Consider the following 22372-nt stretch of genomic DNA (forward strand, 5'->3'; position numbering starts at 1 on the left):
CTTGAGCCTTTATCTTTATATGTCATCTAAGCTCATTGTAGTTGTAGCCCCATTGTATTTGAATGCAATAGTTATATATTTGAATTCTTAAAACCAGATGAAGAAGGGGGTGTTCTCTTTTTTTTTTTTTTTTTTTTTTTTTTTTTGTTGTTGTTGAAATACATGGGTATTCTCTTCTTTTTTATTTGTTGCACATCATATTTTCTGTCAGCGAATTAGTATATCTTCTAAAGGGAATTATACTATATTTCCATCGCTTTTTTATCACCTCTTTTACTTCAATGAAGCGACTTTAACTTGACTAGCATTTTTTTTGTTGCGGAGCCTCCCAAATAATGTTGAAAAGAAGGAAATGGATTTTTAGCAAACTAAAAGGTGCAGATTCATGTTGCACTCTTGCAGGCACTATTAATTATAATATATTTTTTCAGCTTGAGCTTTGTGTTATTATTTCATTTTACGTATCTGGGTGCATATTAATTAACATATCACATTCTAAGAAATTATTTTGCTCTCTTGAGGAAAGCCTCTGAAGACCAGATGTGTAGATAAAGCCAAAGAAACACTAATTGGTTACCTTCCTTCTGCATCAGAGAGAAGCTTTGAGGAATACTATATGAATACATATGCTCCCGATGGCAGAATATATAACACTAAATTAAAGACATACTGATGGGCAGAGAAGGACTGAGGACCAAAGTCTATTACTACTGGGAGGTCACATATGTTAAATGTATCAGCAAAAGTAATGTACATCTGAGGATAGTTGTGCTTTTTCCTGGATATTTTTTTTGATGTCAACGTTCAATGTGTTTGAATGCACAGGGTGTAAAAATTGCTCTCTCTTTGGCACAGTAGTACATATTTTGATGTTTCAGAAATCACAACTATTTTCTTATGTAATTTATTGATGTCTATGGCAATTTTATTTGGTAAAATTAAAATGTAACAATATATTTCATGAATCAATATGTCGGGCAGGCCCGTGCCCAGCACGGGCATCACTCATCTAGTTTATAAATATCACGTTACATTAATTAAATTTTACTCGCATAGCAACAAAGTTACAAGAAAAAATGTCAAACTAAAATAACTGATATTTCGTAAGGAATTGTTTGGTTGGAGGATTAAGAAAAATTATTGCAAAATATAAATTTTGATAACATTTATTATGTGTTTTATTGACATTTTATTTCCAACTAAGTAGGAGTAATAGGTATTGTTTTATAGTACTTTAAAAAAATTATGGAATAGTCAATATCAATATAAGTAACAGGTCTGTTAATCTCCATAGAACAATTATAATTGTTCAACTAGTCCATGAAGTACTCCAATTTGTCTAACAAATTCAACACTAAAGGTATCTTTTTACTTTTATTCTCATGACCTCGAGTCGAAATGTTTCACACTTGCATTGTGATATAAGTAAAGCTTAAAGTGAAAAAGGGATAGAACAATATGAGAGGGTTTTGAGTGGATCTTATAAACAATCGTTAATTCGTTACTCCATAATCGGAGTAAGGCCTCATTTACTTGCATTTAAGATTTAAGCAATTATCTAGTGTGAATAGTTCTTAATCATTAACATTTTGAACAAAGTCATGCAACAAATAACAATATACTCACTATAATCCCATAAACCGGGTCAGGGGAGGGTAGAGCGTACGCAAACATTACTCCTACCGTGATAGGTAAAGAAGTTGTTTCCAATAGACTCTCGGCTCAAATTAAAGCAGAAATACGTTAATATGAAAACATAAGCAGCAAAATCAATGGGATAGTAAGAAAACTAAAGCAAAAACGTCAACACGCAAAAATAGAGAACTAAGAATAAAAAGATAAAAATGACGGAAATAATACTGATTCTACTAGATGTGTGGGCTTACTAGGAGAGATATGCTCAGAAATGAAGATATTCAGGCCACCAGATTTGTGTGAATAATTTTTATTGCCACTCTATTCACAACCCCCAGCCACCACCACTAACCACCTCTGCCATCACAACCACCTCTGTCATCACAACCAACACTAGCAACCATCATCGCCACCACCAACTACTGTCAATTGTTACCACACCTACCACCTTAATCATTATAATTATATCCACTACCACCACCGTTGTTCTTGGACTATCGATCACTACCACCGACGATTTCCTACTACTAATCAACTCCACCATCATAACTAACACCACTATAACCACCAACACCATCATCAACTACCGCATTCTTGACCACCCCGCTGACTACCAAGATCAACCAACTCCACCATCATAACCACCGCAAAGACTACCAACATCACAAGAGTCACTACAATACCATCACAACTATCACCACCACCATTACTAGCCACTAGTATCAACCATCACTGCCACGAGCACGGCCATTACAAAACATTTCCAGCATCAATAGCGAATATATATTTTATTATATTATCAAATGGACTAATAATTTTATTTAAATATATATATATATATATATATATATATATATATATATATATATTAATAGTTAATTACTTTTTATTTGAATCATATATTTATTGTGTTTAAAAATAAATAAATTATGAATATTTAGTGTTGAAAAACAAACAATCTTAATAATTCAGTATTCAGATTTAGAAACAATAACTTAATCATTCGCATGCTTATTCAGATTCAAATGTCTCCGTATTAACGCAAAATAAGTAGGGCCTAAAGTGAAAGGCTTGATCTTTTTATTTATACCAACAACTTTTTTAATCCTTTTTTCCTCTACCAAATAAAAATACTAAGAAACTAAAAAATTAAAATAATTAAAATACTAGTTGAGAGTAGGGTTAGGGAAGGGAAGAGAGAGAGAAAAAGAGAGAGGCGAAATAGGAGTCGCTCCGACGGACTTCACATTTTGGCATTGAACTGCAATCCGGCTTCAGCTCAACAGGTGCTCTCTCAGCTCTCCATGTAAGTCTTTCCTCTCCTTACTGACGGCTAACATTCAGTAATTGTATATCATCACCATCTCCATCGTGGGGGAAAACTGCATTCTATTTGTTCGACTAAATTCCTCTAAGGAAATTATAAAGATTTCTGTTGTGTGTTTTTTTTTTTTTTTTTTTTTTCATTTTTCTAATATATATATATTGACAATGACGCATATATGTTTTAGCAATCTAGTTTCAGTCATGCTAGCTGCTAGACTTTTCGGGAGGACATTCTTGGCAGCGGCAGCAAAATCAGAGAGCTCAGCCGCTGCAGCAGCTGCTTCATCTGCTACAAGAGAAGCCCTTAATCCACTTGTACAGTTCTTTGAAGTTGATAGAACTGCAGAGGACGATAAGCCTGTTGTCTATGGTAATATCCTTTCCATTTTATCCCCTGATACTGCTTTGTTGTTGGCACAATTGGATATACTTCTTTGAGTTAACGATCAAAAACACACCTAAACTATTGTTGAGGTAGGAAAAGAGAACAACGGATAGTTAAGGTGTGTTTTAATACATAGATGGTTATAGTTCAGGTAGGAAAAGGGAACAATTAATAGTTTGGGTGTGAAACTCGCGAAAAAAGCAATAGTTCAGGTGTGTTTTTGACCATTATCTCTACTTCTTTAAAACCATCTCTACTACTTGTGTTTCTGTGACATGTATGATCAAAGTGCATTTCGTGTTCTTTAAAAGGGTTACTTGTTGTGCTGGTATGCAAACAAGAGGAGTGAGATTAGCGTAGCAAATTACTGGCTACCCACATGTCCAGCCTAGCTAGTTCTGTCTTATTTTAACTCCATTATCATTTATCAGTGACATGTGTTTAGGTAAGTAGTTTTTTGAGAAGTGCAAGCAGCTGCAAATATAAATATAGTAATTGTTCAACAACTTCTAAAAGCTAAAACTGATGCAATGTACTGGAAGATGCTTTGCAGTGTTTGGTTCTTGTCACTGATAGATAATCTTCAGACGGACTATTGTATGTCCCAAGTATCACGAATACCATTTTCAGATGTTCAAAAATGCTACACAACCCTACGCTAGCTAGACCAGAAATTGAAAGTCTGGTTGCAAATATTTAAGATCATAGCATATTGGAAATTTTGTTTCAACTCTAAATTAAAGGTTCTCGTTCAGTGACTTAAGTTGTGTAATGAGCTCAAAAGTCTTTCATGGTCTCTACATCATTTCATTTGCATGTTACGCCAAAAAACAATGAAGAAATGCATTTGTACTTAATGCCTATTACAGATTCTGTTTTACTGTTCAAGAAATTTGCATTTCTTTCCTTCCAAATAATCCACCAGATGGCTGAAGGAAGTGAGTTCCATGTCTCTGCATCTTTACCTTACCTAGCCCGTTCATGTACCAACATTGCAGTAATTCCTTAGTTATCCTTGACATCATCCAGTTAACCCCCATTAGAGTCAAAATAAAGTCTGAGATCTATTCAGTGAAAGTGCAATGTACGAAGAGATATGTCACATTTTCATTTTGCCTCTCACACTGTGAATTCCTACCTCAGATATTTACCCCACCTTCGAAAGTTTTCTTGGGTTAAGCACGTTCCTTGAGTGCGTTCCTTGAACCACCAACCATGTGAAGCACTCAACCTTCAATGGGCCTTGAGAGAAGTTTCCATTATACTGCCGAATGGCTTTACATCTTTTTTGTAGCAAGCTCCTCATTTATTGCCTCAATAATGTCTTCCTTATTCTCAACTTCTAGTTAGGGCTTCTTTTTCAAGAGTAAGTGGTGATTTCTGATTCCTCAGTTGGGTTTCTGACATTGTCTCTTCAGTTCTGTAAATGCTTTGGCTGCTCTTTTGGTATATTTGGTGCATGTTGGATCGGAATACACTAAAATTACTCTTAGGTTACCCATAGGTTTCCCCTAGTGGTCGATGAAGTTAGAATCCAGGCTATGTTAGAACAAGGTTCGGTTTGCAGGGTCACCTTCTACCTGGTGGAAGGATACAAGTATCCACGGATTTAAGATGCACACAAGTTGGCATGGACACCAATTTTTATCGGGAAGAATACCTCTTAGGTGAAGTTTAACTCTGTTGAGTTTGTGGCAGCTCAAAAGCTATTACATACTTGATTTAGTTGAAAGTCAAATGTGCTATGTTAAATAATGCAAGGATCAAAACTAGGATATAAAAATCATTCGGGAGCAAAAATATGCTACTCCCTCTGTCTGTCACTTTCCTTTTCAGTTTCTCCTAAAAGAAAGACTCTTCTCTCTTTTTTGAATTTTTTTAATCTATTATTCCCATTTAACTTAATGACATTACTTGCTGGGACCTACTTGATGTAGAAGTTCATTCTTTAGGGAGACAATAACTAAAAATAAAAACATGTGAAACTCTCATCATTAAAAGGATAATTTTGGTACTTTGCATATATTTGGCTTACATGTCAAAAGCCTTCTTTAATTTCTTACACTTCATGCTCATCGCGACACCTTCATGTAAAATGGAACAGAAGGAGTGTTCTATTTCATAATTTAAAAAAGGAGAAGCTATAAATGAAGTACCAAAGTGGTTACAGGAATGATGCACTTTGGTATCAGCGAAGGCTTCCAAAGGCGACAAGCTTTCCATACTAGTTGTTACCTTACACTGCCATTCTTGGGGCTAAGATAACTCAAGTGGGAGAGCTGTGTTATGGGCGACCTCATAGCATGGTTCAGAGAGTACTTTCTTTTCTAATTACGCAGTCCATGATTGCACACCATAAAATTCTTTTCGGTTTTTGGAGTTCTTGTGAACAAACACCTTCCCCTTTATTACAAAAGAAATTTTGAAAATAAATTAGATGTGACTCTATCGTACCAAGAGTCTTCTTATGCATGTAGAACAGCTAGACAATGTTGGGAATTTTTTTCCAGCATTTGTGGGAACTCTTGGATCATGCCTCAGAATTTGAAGGAACTATTGGAGAGTTGGCAGCACCAAAGAACACCTAAAGCTTTGAAGCAAATTTGGAGGATTATACCTTTGTGCATATTCTGGACTATTTGGCTAGGAAGAAGCAACACTTGTTTTGATGGGCATAAAGACCATATTTTTAGAGCTAAATACAAGTGTTTACATAATTTGTTTTGTTGGTGTAAAAGTAGTTTCATTGATAATATAGATCAATGTATGGACTTTCTGGAGTTGCTAGGGAGATGTTGTAATTGACTGTGTGGATATTCCAAGCAGTCTTTTGTAACTCTTGGTACTTAGTAAATAAACCTTTACCTTATCAGAAAAAAAAAAAAAAAGACTGTATAGTACCAAGAGCATTACGTAGGAGAATTTATTATGCGGAGTCAAACTGTTGAAGATCGCTTTGATCTTTTTCTCAAAGACGGATACAATTGGATTAGCTTTGGACCACAAGAGAGGCTTCCTTCTCAAGGCATTACAGATCTCTAGTTGCCCTTGGGCATTGGCTTAGTCTAACTGGGGATCTTTTATTTAAAAAAATGTCTTCTGAAACCTTCCCAAATCATGTTTGCATCAATCGAAGTGGTAGGACCACAACCCCTCCCACCCCCACTCTTTCAAAGGGAGACTTCGTCTACGAAACTAACACTGGGACTCATTGATTATAAATTCGAATCTACTGATGGATACTCATTATGTACACAATATTGACTATTTTTCTATTTCAACATTGAATTGTTATTCAATCTTCTTTTCTGTTGTAATTTCTATAATGATTCAATCAAAATTTCTCGAGTTACAATTTGTAATTTCGCAGGAATCGAAGTAGGTCATAAACTACTGCATTACTATGAAATCGATTCTTCCACTTTAAAAGCGTTAACAGTGAGAAATTGAGGACGTTATAATCGAATGGAGGTGAATTATTTGGTTAAGCAATCTAGTTGGAAATATCCAATGAATACCGTGTAAACAAACGTTATTGTGAATCCTGTTGCATTGTTTTCAAATTGTATCACTAGCCGTTTTTTCTTTTCTTTCCTTCTGCCTCCTGTTTTATATTTGGGTTTTTTGTTTTTTCTGGGAAATGTCCTTGTACATGAACCTCTGTAGCTTAATTCTCTTTCAAGATTGGGGATGTTTCACTGCATTAATCATTACTGCCATTTGTATTACTTAAATTTACTGCTGAAGGTTGTTTAACCGTTAGAGTAGTTGGTTATTTATGAATTTGCGTGCTGCTTATTTTTTAGGTTGTGTTCAATGTTAAGAACATATTAGCCAAATTGTTCTGATTCAAAAAGTCTATTAGCCAAATTGATAGCCTCACTGTAGAGGAAAGGTTGAAGCTCACACTTCCTTGTGGTTTCAGTGCCCTCCGTACCGTAAATGCTTAAAAGCCTTCTAGTTAAACACATACTTGAGATTGAGGTTATCTATTCTGAGTGTCAGTCTGGTTAATTAGTAGACTTGTACCTTTGATCTATAATCTCTGATGGGATGAACTCTGAAGTTTTATTAACTTAACCAGGTCGAGGTTGGAAGGCTTCTGAACTGCGACTGAAGTCTTGGGATGATCTTCAGAAGTTATGGTATGTTCTTCTGAAGGAGAAGAACATGTTGATGACTCAACGCCAGATGCTTAATGCTCAGAACCTGCGTTTTCCTAATCCAGAGCGTATGTCCAAGGTAAATTCAGTTTCTTTAGTAAGCTCCTTGCATAGTTATGATTTAATTCTCAACTATCAAGCACTTATTTAGCACTATTTCGACATGTTTCAATTAGATTCTCCTCCTGGATCTGAAGATATATCCAAACTAACCTATAATATTAGTGGCATCTTAACCTGGATTTGCTTGTTAAGATTATACTCTAATAGCGAGGTAGAAGTAGAATGTATTATGCAGCAAATGTACACCACTGTAGCTAAGTCAACTCCGTTCCAGCTCGCATTAGACTGAAGGTTTTTCTTGATTTCCAGAGTACTTTGGGGAAAATTCTAGGTGGCATTTTTCTTTGGACAATCCTCGGTAAACATATGTAGTCTTATAGCTATAGAAAGTATCTAGTCAAAAAATATCAGAGAATTGCTTTTCAGAAATGCTAAAGTTTTTGGTGGCAATCTGTTCAGTAAATTTCTTGGTGGCTTGAATCTTAAGAAGCGGGAGGAATACATATTACCCTACATGATGTCCTACTGAACAGGATTAAGATATTACTCCGCCTGTATATTTTACTTGTCATGTTTGCCTTTTGCACACCCCTTAAGAAAACGTTAATTAAAAGGATAATTTGACTATATTATCCTTATTTATCCTTTGATCTCAATTTAATACTACTCATCCTTTCACTAGATTAATGTCTCTCCGCATTTATTAGAATAAGGGTGGAAATGGAAAAAATAATTAATTCTATCTTGATTTTCTAAACTGACAAATAAAATGGACCGGAGGCAGTGGGACTCAGTAGGAGCCAACAAACCTCCATCTCCGCAGAGAAAGTACAGAAAAAATATGGTTGTACAAGAAAAATCAAAGTTTAGTGATGTACTGAAGCATTGTCTAGATCTTTTAACAATTTGGAATTTCCGTAATATTAGATAATTCACATTTTAGACTTCAGTTGTATTAATTATAAAAAATCCAACTAAACCATGCGTCAAAGTTAAGCGAGGCCTGAATTTGAATATAGAAATTGAGCAACTTGAGGGGACCTATTTACATGTTCAACTTTCTAGCTTTAGAAAAGATGGTAATGCTGTTAAGAAAAGACAGTAGCAGATGTTGTAGAAGCATATTGATAGGCCTGAAGCTACGATCATATCCACAGTACTTGAGCCTCGAACCCTTGCATTCTGGATCTCCGGTTTTAACCAAATCGTATCCTTCAGAACCATATAGCAACAACTATTGTCACTCTCTTTAGTTCACGGAAAGAAAGGGTACAAGAAGCATGAATCAACTGAATAATTAAACACATCACCATCTTAGAATTACTTAAACGTAAAAGGAAACTCTTCTAAGTACAGCTAGTCATATTCATTAATCAAAGCTGTATATTATCTTATGATATTTGGCAATCAATCAAACTCATTTGAGTTTTATTAATTTATTGTTTAAGACTAGTAAACAGATTTGATTTTTCTTTGTTTCGATATATATTTTATTAATAGACAATTGAAAACTCTACATGTGATAATGTGATGAGGCACCGAGCTATTAAAATTTGCTGAGGCATGGATATCTCTTGCATTAGCATCTTCCTGACCAATGATATTCAGGTAAGGAAGTCGATGTGCCGAATCAAGCATGTGCTTACTGAGAGAGCAATTGATGAAGCAGATCCAAGGAGGTCAACTGAGATGAAGAGGATGATAAATGCTCTATAATTTCCATACACTCATTCGGTAGTAGTGTTTATATGCCCTTATAATGAGTATTTGGATTTACCTCTCCTCTTCTATTAGCCCACATGTAGGAAAGTCACTTTTTTGTGTTTTGTTCATGAATTGACAAATTTCGTCTCTACACAACTGTCCTGACATTTATGATGGCAAGCTCTGTGAACTAGTTCAGTAGGATGTTATGGAGATGGCAATTTTGTTTAAAAGATTGGATGCTGAAAATAGAAACCAAAGCTGTGTATGTCTGTGTGGGTGGGTTTGTTTGTTGATACATGCTTGTGAAATAGTGCCACTCTAGTTAACGGAGGTACCTTAATTAGTTTGGTAAGGTACTAGTGAAAATGTTATTGCTGTAATTAAAGGGTGTGCAACAACACATGTTTGGGGAGCTGCTCTAGCTGATATTTACCTCATTCAATGGCACATCCTACGTTGCTTGCCCGTGAATTTTTTGCATCTACTCTTTCAGCAGCTCCAATGCTTGCTCTGGTGCATTCATTTATTGCCAATTATCAGTATGAGATATATGCAGTGGTGAGCAGTACCAATCACCCACTCCTTACATCCTCCTCTACCGTAGCCTTCATTGTAAGCACCAACAAATTGGAATTATGAAGGAAGAAGGATGAAGAAAGTTATTTCTCCACCTTTTATTTTGGGTTATGAATGCCTTTATATTCGTTCTATATTAGTACTATATGATAAGTTGCCTTCATGTTCGATTAACGTGAGACTCATTAAAACCTTTGACTAATTGACTCTCTCTTGGCACGCAATCTGCTGCTTTGAATTAATATCCGTGTACATGTATGAATTGAGTATAAATAAAATTATATTAGTCAGTTATTGGCGTACACAGTATTTTAAAATGCGTGATTTGAATTTTAAACTTTGTTGTATAGTCAATTACTCCCATCTCTTTTTGACCAAAAAATACAATTTGGTTGGTAGCGCCGCAAGAGAACTTGGTATTACTCAGAATTTTGAATCCAAATTATCCAGTTCAAACACTCATTCAAAGGTTGCCTGCCTGGTTATAAGTGACTTATAACCTTGTCAACCCCGGCGTTCAAATTTAATGAGTCTTTAAACGTGTCATTATAGTGCCTAACCACCTAGTTCTATAGTACCTTAGGGTCTTGGGACCTCTAAAACCATCCTAGCTTGGGTCTATCTCAGAATCCAACCATCTATTTATACTTAATTATGTTTCCCCTAAACAACATGAGTATTAGGATTACCCTAAACAAAACTAAGATTGGTGGAATGTTACATTAACCAGCTATAGCACTTATTGGTGATTGAGATATGCAGTTTTCCCAGGAGGGTCATAGACCAGCAGACGGTATTGAATAAAGTCTGCTAATACAGGGAATAATGACGGTGAATTGAAGGAGTATGTTGAAGGATAGGCGAGCTGCCAACTTAATTTGTGCGGGTCTTTTGCATTGAACCTAACAGTCTAAGTAGGTTCGTTATTATACAGTACAAACTCCTTCCTCATATTAATATTCACCGTTTACCATTTCAATTTTTTTTAACTAAAGCAAAATTTATGAGTATTTATGTTGTCTTAAATCTGAAAGAGATTTACTTTCATAATTTGAACATATTATATGTTTTATTTTAAGCTGGAAGCAAGAATTGTGAAAATGTGTAGGTTGTTACAAGATCATTAATTACCCAAAGACATGCTCAAGAACGTAAACTTGACGTTCACTTGATTCTAGCAATACTGTAGTTTTATTCGATTCATGCGATAGCACTAATCTTTATTTTAATTCCCCGAACGCCGGATTATTTAATAGTGAAACTTCACACCTGACACTAGCTACCTTTCGTTTTATTATATGTTTTCGAAAGCGCAGGATTGGAGAACTCCCATAATACAGGTTTTATACGAGCATAATTATTCAATATTGTAAACTAGTTTGAATATAAAATTTGATCAATATTAACAGCACACACACAAAAAAAGAGAGCTTAGCTCGAGATTTGGTTTGCTTCAAAAAAAGGTCGTCCTTCATGCATATTAATTGGTATTCCAATCGTTTCAGATAAAATATTTTGATTTGGCAAGAATAGGGATTAACGTATGCGTTGAGAATTTGAAGTAATTAGTATTTGTTGAGGGAGAACATGGATCAAACGCTTAAATTTAAACCTTGGAGAAACTCAATTAGCTTGCTCTCTGACTTTAAAGGAACATTTTAATGGTAAATAAATCTACGATTTGTTCGTGGTCATTGTAGTTTTGATACTAATTATGAGTGTGCATATAAGTATATATTACATGTTTGTCATGTAATGTTCATCTTCATTTTAATCAATCTCTAGAAAAAATAGAATGTGTAATGACTATCTCAAACTAATCCCTTGTTGAATTATTAGAGTATCTTATTTTGTTCTAGCAAATGAATACAAGAATCGCCATATTAGGGAAAAGAATAAAGAACTTGTTCTCTAACTACGAGTAAAGTGACTAATAAAAGTAGGCAAGTTTCAATATACTCGTGGGCTCAAATGTTGTCTTTGAACGTCACATTTCATAATACGTTCAAAGAATACAATCCAAAGCTATTCTCAAGTTAATCAATTAGTTCTTTTTCATTTTACTTTTCACCTAATGTCAAATGGATATACCCAATCATGAAAGCAACATAAAACATTTGATGATGGGATGTGTCAAAAAATTTAATTTTTAGAAGGGGGGAAGCATTATGGAAATTTATTAATGGTACAACAAAATATGGGAATTTAACTTTATGTGAGTATATTACTTGGAGGCGTGGGGGGTGGGGGGTGATTAGGCAATGTCTTGATACCGGACACTATGGAATGAAGGGCATTTTTAAATTTTTTGGGATAGTTCAGGGGTATTTTTGAACCTTTTCCATAAAAATAAAAAATAAAAACTTACAGAGTTTAAGTATCAGGCAATGTAAAATATATTTTGACATAAAAGAAAAAAGGATATGATACTTTGACTTCGATAACACGACTAATCAAATGGTACGAAATAGAGATATTGACAATTGTATTTTATGAATCGCACATCCTATTGCCATTAAGCTCTATTTCTAAGAATTTTTTTTAATGTCGCTAAGTAATATTTAGTGGGTGATGTTTTATTAAAATAGAAATAATAATAAATGTTACAACTAATAAAGAAACGGAAAAAGGAAAATGAAAAGCAGCAAAAGCAAAAAAAGACAACAGTAAAAAACAGTTGCCTCATACCGCCCCTAAATTCTCTTGACCCATCAAAGTCGCCGGAGCTACAGAGCTGGATTCGAGATCGGAGCTGAAATTCATCCCCAAAGGCTATATTTTCAAGAGTTGGAGCTGCACTCTCCGATTTCTGATCTGGAATGTCAGCAAAAGCAAACAAAGACAACATCCAAAACAATTGCCTAATTCCTCAAAATGTCGATGATGCCGCCCCCAAATTCTCTCCAAGCACTCTTGAGTCTTGACCCATTAAAGTTGTTGGAGCTAGGGAGCTAGATTCAAGATCACCAGAGTTGGGATTCATCCCTCTAAGGCTAGATTTTCAAGCGTCGGAGCTGCACTCTCCAATTATGATCTGGAATACCAACAAAAGCAAACAAGGACACCGACCAAAAATAGTTACCTAATCCCTCAAAATGTCGAGCAACGCCGCCCCCAAATTCTCTACAAGTGCTCTTGACCCATTAAAATCGCCAGAGCTAAGTAGCTGGATTCGAGATCATCAGAGCTGGGATTCATCTCCCAAAGGCTAGATTTTCAAGCGCCGGAGCTACACACGCCGATTTCTGATCTAGATACGCTGGATCCACCTTCATAGGTAAGAGTCGAATTCTCCCGAATAAATTTCCGATGAACTAAGAATATCATAGAAGATAAAATATATATGTAGCGTAGATTAAAGACTGATCAAATATTTAGACTACTTAAAAAGATAATTACAAGTAACAACATAAATTTGCATATATGTATCACGACTATTATGTATTGATACTATAATATTTTTTACACCATTAATATTACTCCACAATGACAACAAAGTGCAACCTCATTGAATGTAACAACATAAGTATTTTTGCAAAATTTTCTGCACCTAATTTTCGGCAGCAGAGTGAGTGGGAAGAGTGGCTCATAAAACATACTTCATGAAGTGTTGGTACATTTGAAGACAACCTTAATGCCATAATGCACTTTTACCTTTACTTGCACATCACTTTAAAACAAAAGAAACCCTCCAATTTCTTACAAATCCAAATCAACCCTCAATCAAACAATAAATACTTAGAGGTCCAGTGAATCACCCAACCACATGCGTTCGAAAACAGAACAAACAATTGGGTACATGTTGAATCCAATACCAATAAAAATTGTCATAAAAATTCCCACAGAAAAAGAGACACACAGATAGAGAGAGAAACAGAAAAATGATTTGTAGGAAAACAAAAGAAAGTCAAATGATTTACGTTACACATACTTAAGATCAGTCAATCTTCTCCTAAAAATCCTAGTTTAGTCACACAGTCACATTCCACATCTCACTTCTCTCTTTTTAACTCTCTTATTACTTACGTGGGTGATGTTATCAATGCCCTGCCCCTTCTGCCCGATCTGCCCGCTTTCTCTCTCTACAACCCAAAGTAAAGTTAACAAGTACAACTTTCCCTTTGCCGTCTAAAACATCATTTTCTCTTTCTGATTTTCTTTACCTTTTTTTTTTTTTTGGTTGTTTAATTTTCTTTCTCTCTCACACACAAACACGCACACACACACACACATCGCTCTATTTATTTTTAAGACTAATAATAAATTATATATTTATACATTATAATCTCTTCCTCTTCAGCTTCAGCCACATTTTTTTCTCTCTCTAAAATTACATTTTCTCTCACTTGTCTAGGTCGTAAAAATTACAAAGGTTTGCTCTCTTTCAATATTCTTTCTCTGTGTGTATATTTTTGTGTAGGTGAATATTGATTTGTATTTATGCGTGTATGAATTGAATTAATTGGATCTAGAATTATTGAGCTTTAATTTTGATGGTTTGCAGATCGGAGAATTGAGGTGTTGCCGTTGGAATTAAGTTAAGGAATTAGGGTTTGTGACGATTTAATTGCGATCGAGGTTGGGAATTTGGGATTTCTAGAAAATTGGGGATTTTGCTAGGGTTTTGGTGGGTGTTTGAGGGTGGAAAAGATGCAAGTCGATTTGTATTATTATGCATGGGAAGGTACAAAGGGAAAGTGAATTTTGTAGAGGCGGTAGTCAGCACATGCCGGTAGATTCCTCTGTTGTTTCTAATATTACCGATGATTCGTTCTGCAAGGTATTAACTTGGTGGGTTTTTCCTTTTTTTTCCCCTTCATTTCCTCGTATTGCCTAATTGTTCTTTTCTATTATTTCCGTTGATTTGATTGCCCTGCAGTGTTTATTCCTCTTTTTTTTTTTTTTTTTTTTGTTGGTGGTAATTTGTTGTTGTTGCTTTTATATGTGGTGTTTTGGAAGCGAGGTTTTAGGTTGCAGGCTGATTTTCTGTATTAATGATCAAGGATACGTGTCCTTGACTGTCGTTTGATGCCTGGTTTTTCTTTTTGTATTTTCAAAGATTTTTGGGAAATGGGTATCCTTGTTTCCTGGGATGGAACTTGTTAGTGAAGCTCGTCGTGGCGTTGTGTGGTTGGATATAGTCCGTTAATTTCATTCGGGATTGATGAGTTGTTTGTTCTGGTTTTGGATAGGTCCATACGGTGGTACTTTGCGTGTGGAAACTGCGTGGTCATGTGGGGCCTGATTTGCTTGTTACTTTCTCGTGTCGAATGATATTGTTCTATTTTCTGCATTTGTTTAAATTTTGACATTTACAGTAAGGTGAAGTTGTTGTTGCTGGTTTCAAGTAAAAATTGTTGAAATGCCACAAGATGTGCAATATACCATCTCTCACGTCTGCGACGGTGATGCGTGCGGTCACAAAGTAGATTGTATCCAAGTAGAGCTTTGGCAATAAATAGTTTGCCATTTTGCTTTGTTTTCATAAGGAAAGAAGGCGATTGAGGATGAGCTCACCAGATTTTAATTTAAAGCAAGCTAAGTTACAGTGTCAAAGAATGTATTTTTGTGTGTTTGGAGAAATTTGTCGTTGCTATATATAAATCCTTGGAATGCAAGGCAGGTAGCGGCTTTACTAAGTAGGGAACAACTTTTTATCTTAGGTTAGCTACATGATTGTATGTCGTTCTCGAGCTCACTTTTATTGAGTCTTGTTGGATGTTTAGATGAGGCAAGTAGTAAATTGTGATGTTACTTCAAACTCGACTATTTACCATATTCTGCACGGATTGTTGATACTATAAGTTGTACTTAATGAAGTTTCTGGAAATATATGAATTTGCCAAAATAACATATGCGCAAGCTTACGTAACTGCAAGTTTTCATACGACTTGGGGAAGATGTGGATGACAACTTTCCCCATTTCTCTCCAGACCTCCTGATTTGCTGGGCACTCTCGTTATTTATCTCCTTCCTCTATTGCGTATGAGTTCGTTTATTAGCTTTGTTTAGTTTGCATCTACTTATGTGAATTTATTGCTTTATTTCTTTATTGATTTAAACATCTTTACCTGGTGAAATTGAAAATTTATCCTTTCTTTGCAGGATGGTCGCAAAGTTAGCGTGGGTGATTGTGCTTTGTTCAAACCACCTCACGATTCCCCTCCTTTCATTGGAATAATCCGAAGGCTAAATTTGAGTGAAGAAAATAACCTGCAGTTAGGTGTTAATTGGCTTTATCGACCTGCTGAGCTTAAGCTTGGCAAGGGCATCCTCCCGGAAGCCGCACCCAACGAAATCTTTTATTCCTTTCATAGGGATGAGATTCTTGCTGCATCACTACTGCATCCGTGTAAAGTTGCATTCCTTTCCAAAGGTGCTGAACTTCCAACAGGGATATCCTCATTTGTCTGCCGGCGTGTTTATGATATTTCAAACAAGTGTTTATGGTGGTTAACTGACCAAGATTACATCAAAGTAGGTTATTATTGCTTGATAGTTATGTATTCCCTATGCTAAACTGTTGCAGATTATTTATCCCAGCAAAAAAAAAAAAAAAAAAAAAAAAAAGAGAGAGAGAGAGAGGGACAGGGTTGAATGTTGAACCAAAAGATATATTGGTTTTAATCATTGGATCTGTTTTCATAGAAGACATAGAGTCTAGGATGCCAGGAGAAAGGAGAAATTGCACACTTTTCATGCTTTAATTTTCTTGATTGTCTTGCTGACGTTTCACTCATGCAACACTAATTCTCCTCTGCAGGAGCTACAAGAAGAAGTAGGTCAACTATTAAACAAGACGCGAGTTGAGATGCATGCAACAGTGCAACCGGGTGGTCGTTCTCCGAAACCAATGAATGGTTCCATGTCGACATCACAATTGAAACCAGGTGGAGATAGTATTCAAAGCAGTGTAACTTCTTTTCCTCCACATGTCAAGGGAAAGAAGAGGGAGCGGGGAGATCAAGGCTCTGAATCAATTAAACGTGAACGTTCAATCAAAACAGATGATACAGATTCTGGTCAAATCAAAGCTGAAAGCGTATTGAAATCTGAAATTTCTAAAATTACGGAGAAAGGAGGGCTTATTAACTCTGAAGGGGTTGAGAAGCTAGTTCACCTCATGCAGCCAGATAGAAATGAGAGGAAAATGGATTTGATCAGTCGTTCAATGCTTGCAAGTGTTGTAGCTGCAACTGAAAATTTTGACTGTCTTACTAGGTTTGTACAGTTAAGGGGTCTACCTGTGTTAGACGAGTGGCTTCAAGATGTTCATAAGGGGCGGATTGGTGAATGTAGTAACACAAAAGACGGTGAAAAATTGGTTGAAGAATTTCTCTTTGTTTTGCTCCGTGCACTTGACAAGCTTCCCGTAAACCTTCAAGCACTGCAGATGTGCCATATTGGCAGGTCTGTTAATCACTTGCGGCAGCATAAAAACACAGAGATACAGAGGAAGGCACGAAGTTTAGTTGATACGTGGAAGAAACGGGTTGAAGCTGAGATGAACATCATTGATGCCAAGTCTGGTTCAAATCAGGCTGTCTCGTGGCCTTCTAAATCAAGGTTGCCCGAGGCTTCTCATAGTATTAGCAAAAATCCCGGTGGTTCAAATGATGTGACAAAGAGTGCAGTTGCACATATTTCTGCATCTAAAATGGCCTCGATAAAGACTTCACAAGGGGAGCCTACTATAAAGTCTGCGTCCTTGTCCCCGAGCTCAACAAAACGTGCATCATCACCTGCATCTGGAAAAGAGGGTCAGCTCAGAGTTTCGGTCGGTGGGTCTTGTGATGTTCCTTTAGCTAGGGAAGACAAGAGCAGCAGTTCTAGCCAGTCTCACAACCAGAGTCAGTCGCTCTCGGGGAAAGAGGACGGGAGGAGTTCAACTGCAGTGTCAATGAACAGCATCAAGATCTCTACTGGTGGTTCTCGTCACCGGAAGTCAAATAATGGATATCCTGGATCATCAGTATCTGGAGGCCAAAAGGAGAGTCCTTCAGGCAGAAGTTCGCATAGAAATCCTACCTCAGAAAAGTTACCGCAGTCTGCATTGAGTGGTGAGAGAACTGTTGATATGCCAGTTCTCGAGGGGAGTGGTCACAAATTGATAGTTAAGATATCTAACAGGGGACGCAGTCCTGCACAAAGTGCCAGTGGAGGATCCTATGAGGACCCTACCAACATGAGCAGCCGAGCTTCTTCGCCTGTACTTTCTGAAAAGAATGATCAATTTGACCGAACAGTAAAGGAAAAGACTGATGCATATAGATCAAATTTTGAGGCGAATGCTGAATCATCATGGCAGAGCAATGATTTCAAAGATATACTAACTGGTTCTGAGGGCAGCGATGGATCACCAGCTGCTGCTCCAGAGGACGAGCGAAGCAAGATTGTTGATGACAACAGGAAATCAGCAGAAGTTAGAGCTGCTTGTACATCAGGGACTGAACCGAAGTCTGGAAAGCTGCATGAAGCCTCTTTTAGCTCCATGAATGCTTTGATTGAGAGCTGTGTAAAATATTCGGAATCAAACGTGCCTATGTTACTGGGTGATGCTATTGGAATGAATCTCCTTGCCAGTGTGGCTGCTGAAGAAATGTCCATGTCTGACATGGTTTCGCGTTCTGTTTCTCCGCAAAGAAATATACCTGCTGCTGAAGAGGCTTGCACAGGTGATGGCGTTAAGTCAAAGTCACCTCCTGCTGATATCTCCGCTGGTGACCGTGGAAATGATGATGATGGTAATAGGGAGAAGCTCGTTAGTGCTAGTGCTTCATGGTCCGAGGATAAACTCTCCAAGGGTGCTGCAATGGAGCTATCTGGAGATAGAAAGGCCTCCTTTTCACCTTCTCAAGAGACAATGACAGGTGGATGCAATAAACAGTTCAACTCTGCCTGCACCGATTCACAGCAGGCTGGAGAAAAGTTGGAGATCACTGAGAAGTCAGGTGAGGTGGAAATTGATGATGAATTAAGCAAACAATTCCAGGAGGAAAAGGTGGTGTCCCATGAGGTCAAAGTTGAAGGTGCTGTAGATGCTAAATTTGGAGATGGTACTTCAATATCAGGAGACAGGGTCACTAATGCAGTTGCAAGCTTAGAAGACCAGAAACCGACAGTTGAAGTCTGTACTTCTGACTTTGAAAGTGAGAACAAAAATGGTGTGAACAGGCTGTTGAACATTGCTAGTACCGAGATGAAACAATCTTCTGTTTTGGTAAAATCTGAAAAGATTCAGGGAAGTGACAAGGAAGAGCCCCTACCGACTAGCTCAAGTGGAGATCCCACCACAGCAACAGGTGGACAGTCTGATGAAGCAAGTATAAATCTTGTTAATCTGTCTGAAAAGACAAAATCTGATCCGGGAAGTGTTGAAGCTTCAGTTGAGGATAAAGCCTGTTGTGAAATCGACTTTACTATAAGAAATCAGAAGGGTGAAGCTAGTGTTGACCGGAAGGATGTTGTCCCTCTGCAGAACTCTGGCCTCTTACTCAATCAGAAAGAGAGACTTGGGTTTTCAAATGCAGAACTGCAGAAACATGGGGAAGCTAGAGAATCAAACTTCCCTGCTGTTGGCGCAGATAAGACAACGGACTGTGGATCTTCCAATGCAGAGACTTCTTCTGTCTCTGCTGCTCCGGAGTCAGCTTCAAAGGTGAAGTTTGACTTAAATGAAGGTTTTATTTCTGATGAAGGGAAATACGGGGAGCCAATCAACTTTACAGCCCCTGGATGTTTATCAAATGTCCATATTATGAACCCGTTGCCTTTTGCTGTATCCTCAGTTTCATGTAGTCTGCCTGCTTCCATTACTGTAGCTGCCGCGGCCAAAGGTCCGTTTGTTCCACCGGAGGAGCTATTGAGGGTCAAAGGGGAGTTCGGCTGGAAAGGGTCTGCTGCAACAAGTGCATTTCGCCCAGCTGAGCCCAGAAAATCTCTAGATATGCCATTAAGTTCCACAACCATATCTCATTCTGAAGCTTCTACCAGCAAGCACAGTCGCCCTCAATTAGATATCGACCTGAATGTACCAGATGAAAGAACCTTTGACGACATAAATGGTCAAGATTCTGCTCTAGAGTTGATCTCTCCATTGGACCATATGGCTAATCGTGCTTCATTGAAGGATGAAGTGATAGATTCTCCTGCTGTTCGTTGTTCTGGAGGACTGGATCTTGATTTAAATAGACTTGATGAACCTGGTGATGCGGGACAGTGCTCTGTGAGTAGCAGTTGTAGATTGGACGGTGCAATTTTTCCTTCCAAAGCATCATCGATTGGCTTGCCCACTGGGGATGTGAGGAGGGACTTTGATTTAAATAATGGGCCTGGTGTCGATGATTTCAGCACAGAACAGTCTCTATTCCACGATAATCATCAGGGAAGCATGCGGTCCCAACTGCCTGCTTCTAACCTCAGACTGAACAATCCAGAAATGGGGAACCTTTCTTCTTGGTTTACTCCTGGGAGTACTTATTCAACTGTGACACTTCCATCGATTTTGCCTGATCGTGTGGAGCAGCCGCCATTCCCAGTAGTCACACCTGGTGCGCAACGAATCTTGGGTCCTACTGCTGGTTCTCCTTTCACCCCGGATGTTTATCGGAGTTCGGTATTGTCATCATCGCCTGCCATGCCCTTCCCATCCTCCCCTTTCCCGTATCCTGTATTTCCTTTGACAAAAAGTTTCGCACTTCCTTCTGCAACATTCTCAGTTGGATCAACTTCTTTCGTTGATTCTTCCACTGGTGGAAGGATTTATACGCCATCTGTAAATTCACAGCTGCTGGGTCCTGTTGGGGCTGTGTCATCTCAATATCCGAGGCCGTATATGGTTGGCCTTCCTGACAGTAACAACAACGGTACCATGGACCACAATAGAAAATGGGGCAGGCAGGGTCTGGATCTTAATGCAGGCCCTGGAGTGGTGGACATGGAAGGGAGAGAGGAGTCGGTTTCTTTGACCTCAAGACAACTCTCTGCTGCCGGTTCACAAGCATTAGCTGAGGAGCATGGTAGGATGTATGCTGTACCAGGGGGTCCTCTGAAGAGGAAGGAGCCTGAGGGAGGATGGGACAGTGAGAGCTTCAGGTTCAAGCAGTCATGGCATTAAGATCATGAAAAGCTGCAATCTGGTGATTTTGGAAGGTGAGACGTGTTTTATTCGTTTAGTTTTTTAAATCAGCAGATTCTTTTTAGCTTTTATGGTTTAGACTGTGACCTGTACCTCCTACATTGTTTAAGCATTTGAGTGCAATTTCTCTGTAGGGAAGCACTAGGACATCTCATGCATTAAAATTGTGTACCACACACTGTAAGCTTGTGGATTTTTATATGTTTGAGCTGTTATTCCTGTGCAGAAACTGTGATACACAACCAATGAAAAGGAGAGACGTTCGTGCACAATTATTTTAAAGGTTTTCTGCTGGAGCATGTGTCCTTTTTTCTAGTTTGATTTATTTTGAAAGAACAAGGATATCTCAGAAGTTGGAAGTGTTTGTTGGGTCTTCTGTCCTAATTATCAAGACATAACTATTGCTTTCCTCTCCTTCCTGGTAATTGATCTCCAGTAGTTCGTTAAATCCATCTCCTTCAAACGAAAAGAAAATGCTTTGAAAAAAAGAAAGCAGCTCCTTTGTAACCCAAACTTTTTTCCCGGTATATCAGAGCTATTCCCTATTCTTAAACTGGTTGCCCCTTCATTCCTTTTTTTGGGGTCAAAACATCTAGTTTCTGAGGTTGGAGATGTTTTTCCTGTATTTTGGTGTGGCTGCATTTTGACACACCGTTTTATAATTTTTTTTTCCTTCTAATGCAGCTACTGGAGGATGGACCTTCCCAGACTCTCAGCTTCTGGTGTGCTCCTGCAGGGTTGGTGGTAAGTGAGCAAAGTTGATGTGTTCAGAGTCTCCGACCACCACATCTTCAGCATATCAGAGTAGTAGGGAATTCCATGGTTTGCAAGCACTTTGGTCAGCTGTATTCTCTGGGTGGATGCAGATAGAGTTTTCCCTCTGTAGATATTTAACTGTTGGAAAGCTTGAAATCTTTGACGCCTAGGGACTGGGGGATAAATTAATGCTATCCTTGTCCAAATTATTGACATTGGAGGTGGATTCCAGACTGAATCAAATGGAAAGCTTTCTTCTTTGTGCTTTGCTGTTAATCATCTTTCAAAGATCACCGTGTTCTTGGCATTTCTGTGTCTTTTTTTTGCCCATTACATATGTATACAGGGGTTGGCACCAAATTTTGGTACTAATGCTTTCATCAGGCATGTTTTAGTTGTTGTGGCTGCCATTTGTACCATAAATTGAATCAGTCTAACTTTAGCTGTAGTCTCATTCACAGATGATAGAACTCTTGTTAAAGATGATATTTTCATTGGTGGTGGTGAGATGTGCTTGTGTACTTTCAACCTATTATTCTGAACCAACAGTTTTTGAGAGCAAGGAAAAGACGACTTTTTGCCTGATGTGAAATTAAACACCGGGGGGGGGGGGGGGGAAGCTTT

At 37.7% G+C, this 22372-nt stretch overlaps 2 protein-coding genes across 7 annotated transcripts; both read left to right on the top strand.

Moving 5' to 3' along the window:
- Positions 1-2759: 2759 nt before the first annotated feature.
- On the top strand, positions 2760-9744 carry LOC132055858 (uncharacterized). Of its 3 annotated transcripts, none has more exons than XM_059447859.1 (4): positions 2760-2921; positions 3147-3331; positions 7431-7588; positions 9181-9744. In XM_059447859.1, exons 2-4 carry the CDS (start codon positions 3163-3165, stop codon positions 9286-9288), a joined length of 435 nt encoding a protein of 144 aa, XP_059303842.1. In that variant the 5' UTR covers positions 2760-2921; positions 3147-3162; the 3' UTR covers positions 9289-9744. The 3 variants fall into 3 exon arrangements, with proteins under 3 accessions (XP_059303842.1, XP_059303844.1, XP_059303843.1); XM_059447861.1 differs by having other exon boundaries at positions 2771-2921; positions 3155-3331; XM_059447860.1 differs by having other exon boundaries at positions 2795-2941.
- Positions 9745-14039: 4295 nt separating this feature from the next.
- On the top strand, positions 14040-22255 carry LOC132055859 (uncharacterized). 4 transcript variants are annotated; one of them, XR_009414676.1, is made up of 6 exons: positions 14040-14227; positions 14360-14635; positions 15961-16332; positions 16619-21006; positions 21127-21413; positions 21677-22255. XR_009414676.1 is itself a non-coding variant. In XM_059447863.1 (5 exons), exons 2-4 carry the CDS (start codon positions 14528-14530, stop codon positions 20969-20971), a joined length of 4833 nt encoding a protein of 1610 aa, XP_059303846.1. In that variant the 5' UTR covers positions 14041-14227; positions 14360-14527; the 3' UTR covers positions 20972-21006; positions 21677-22255. The 4 variants fall into 4 exon arrangements, 1 of the variants encoding a protein (XP_059303846.1); XR_009414675.1 differs by having other exon boundaries at positions 14041-14227; positions 21219-21413; XR_009414677.1 differs by having other exon boundaries at positions 14041-14227; positions 21219-21275.
- Positions 22256-22372: the final 117 nt, after the last annotated feature.

The sequence above is a fragment of the Lycium ferocissimum genome, chromosome 5 (assembly GCF_029784015.1).
Source record: "Lycium ferocissimum isolate CSIRO_LF1 chromosome 5, AGI_CSIRO_Lferr_CH_V1, whole genome shotgun sequence".
NCBI lineage: Eukaryota > Viridiplantae > Streptophyta > Magnoliopsida > Solanales > Solanaceae > Lycium > Lycium ferocissimum.

Coding starts and splice junctions, on each gene's coding strand:
- LOC132055858 (XM_059447859.1), top strand. CDS start 3,163: ATGCTAGCTGCTAGACTTTTCGGGAGGACATTCTTGGCAGCGGCAGCA. Junction 3,332..7,430: donor CGATAAGCCTGTTGTCTATG/GTAATATCCTTT, acceptor TAACTTAACCAG/GTCGAGGTTGGAAGGCTTCT. Junction 7,589..9,180: donor ATCCAGAGCGTATGTCCAAG/GTAAATTCAGTT, acceptor AATGATATTCAG/GTAAGGAAGTCGATGTGCCG.
- LOC132055859 (XM_059447863.1), top strand. CDS start 14,528: ATGCATGGGAAGGTACAAAGGGAAAGTGAATTTTGTAGAGGCGGTAGT. Junction 14,636..15,960: donor CCGATGATTCGTTCTGCAAG/GTATTAACTTGG, acceptor CTTTCTTTGCAG/GATGGTCGCAAAGTTAGCGT. Junction 16,333..16,618: donor CTGACCAAGATTACATCAAA/GTAGGTTATTAT, acceptor TCTCCTCTGCAG/GAGCTACAAGAAGAAGTAGG.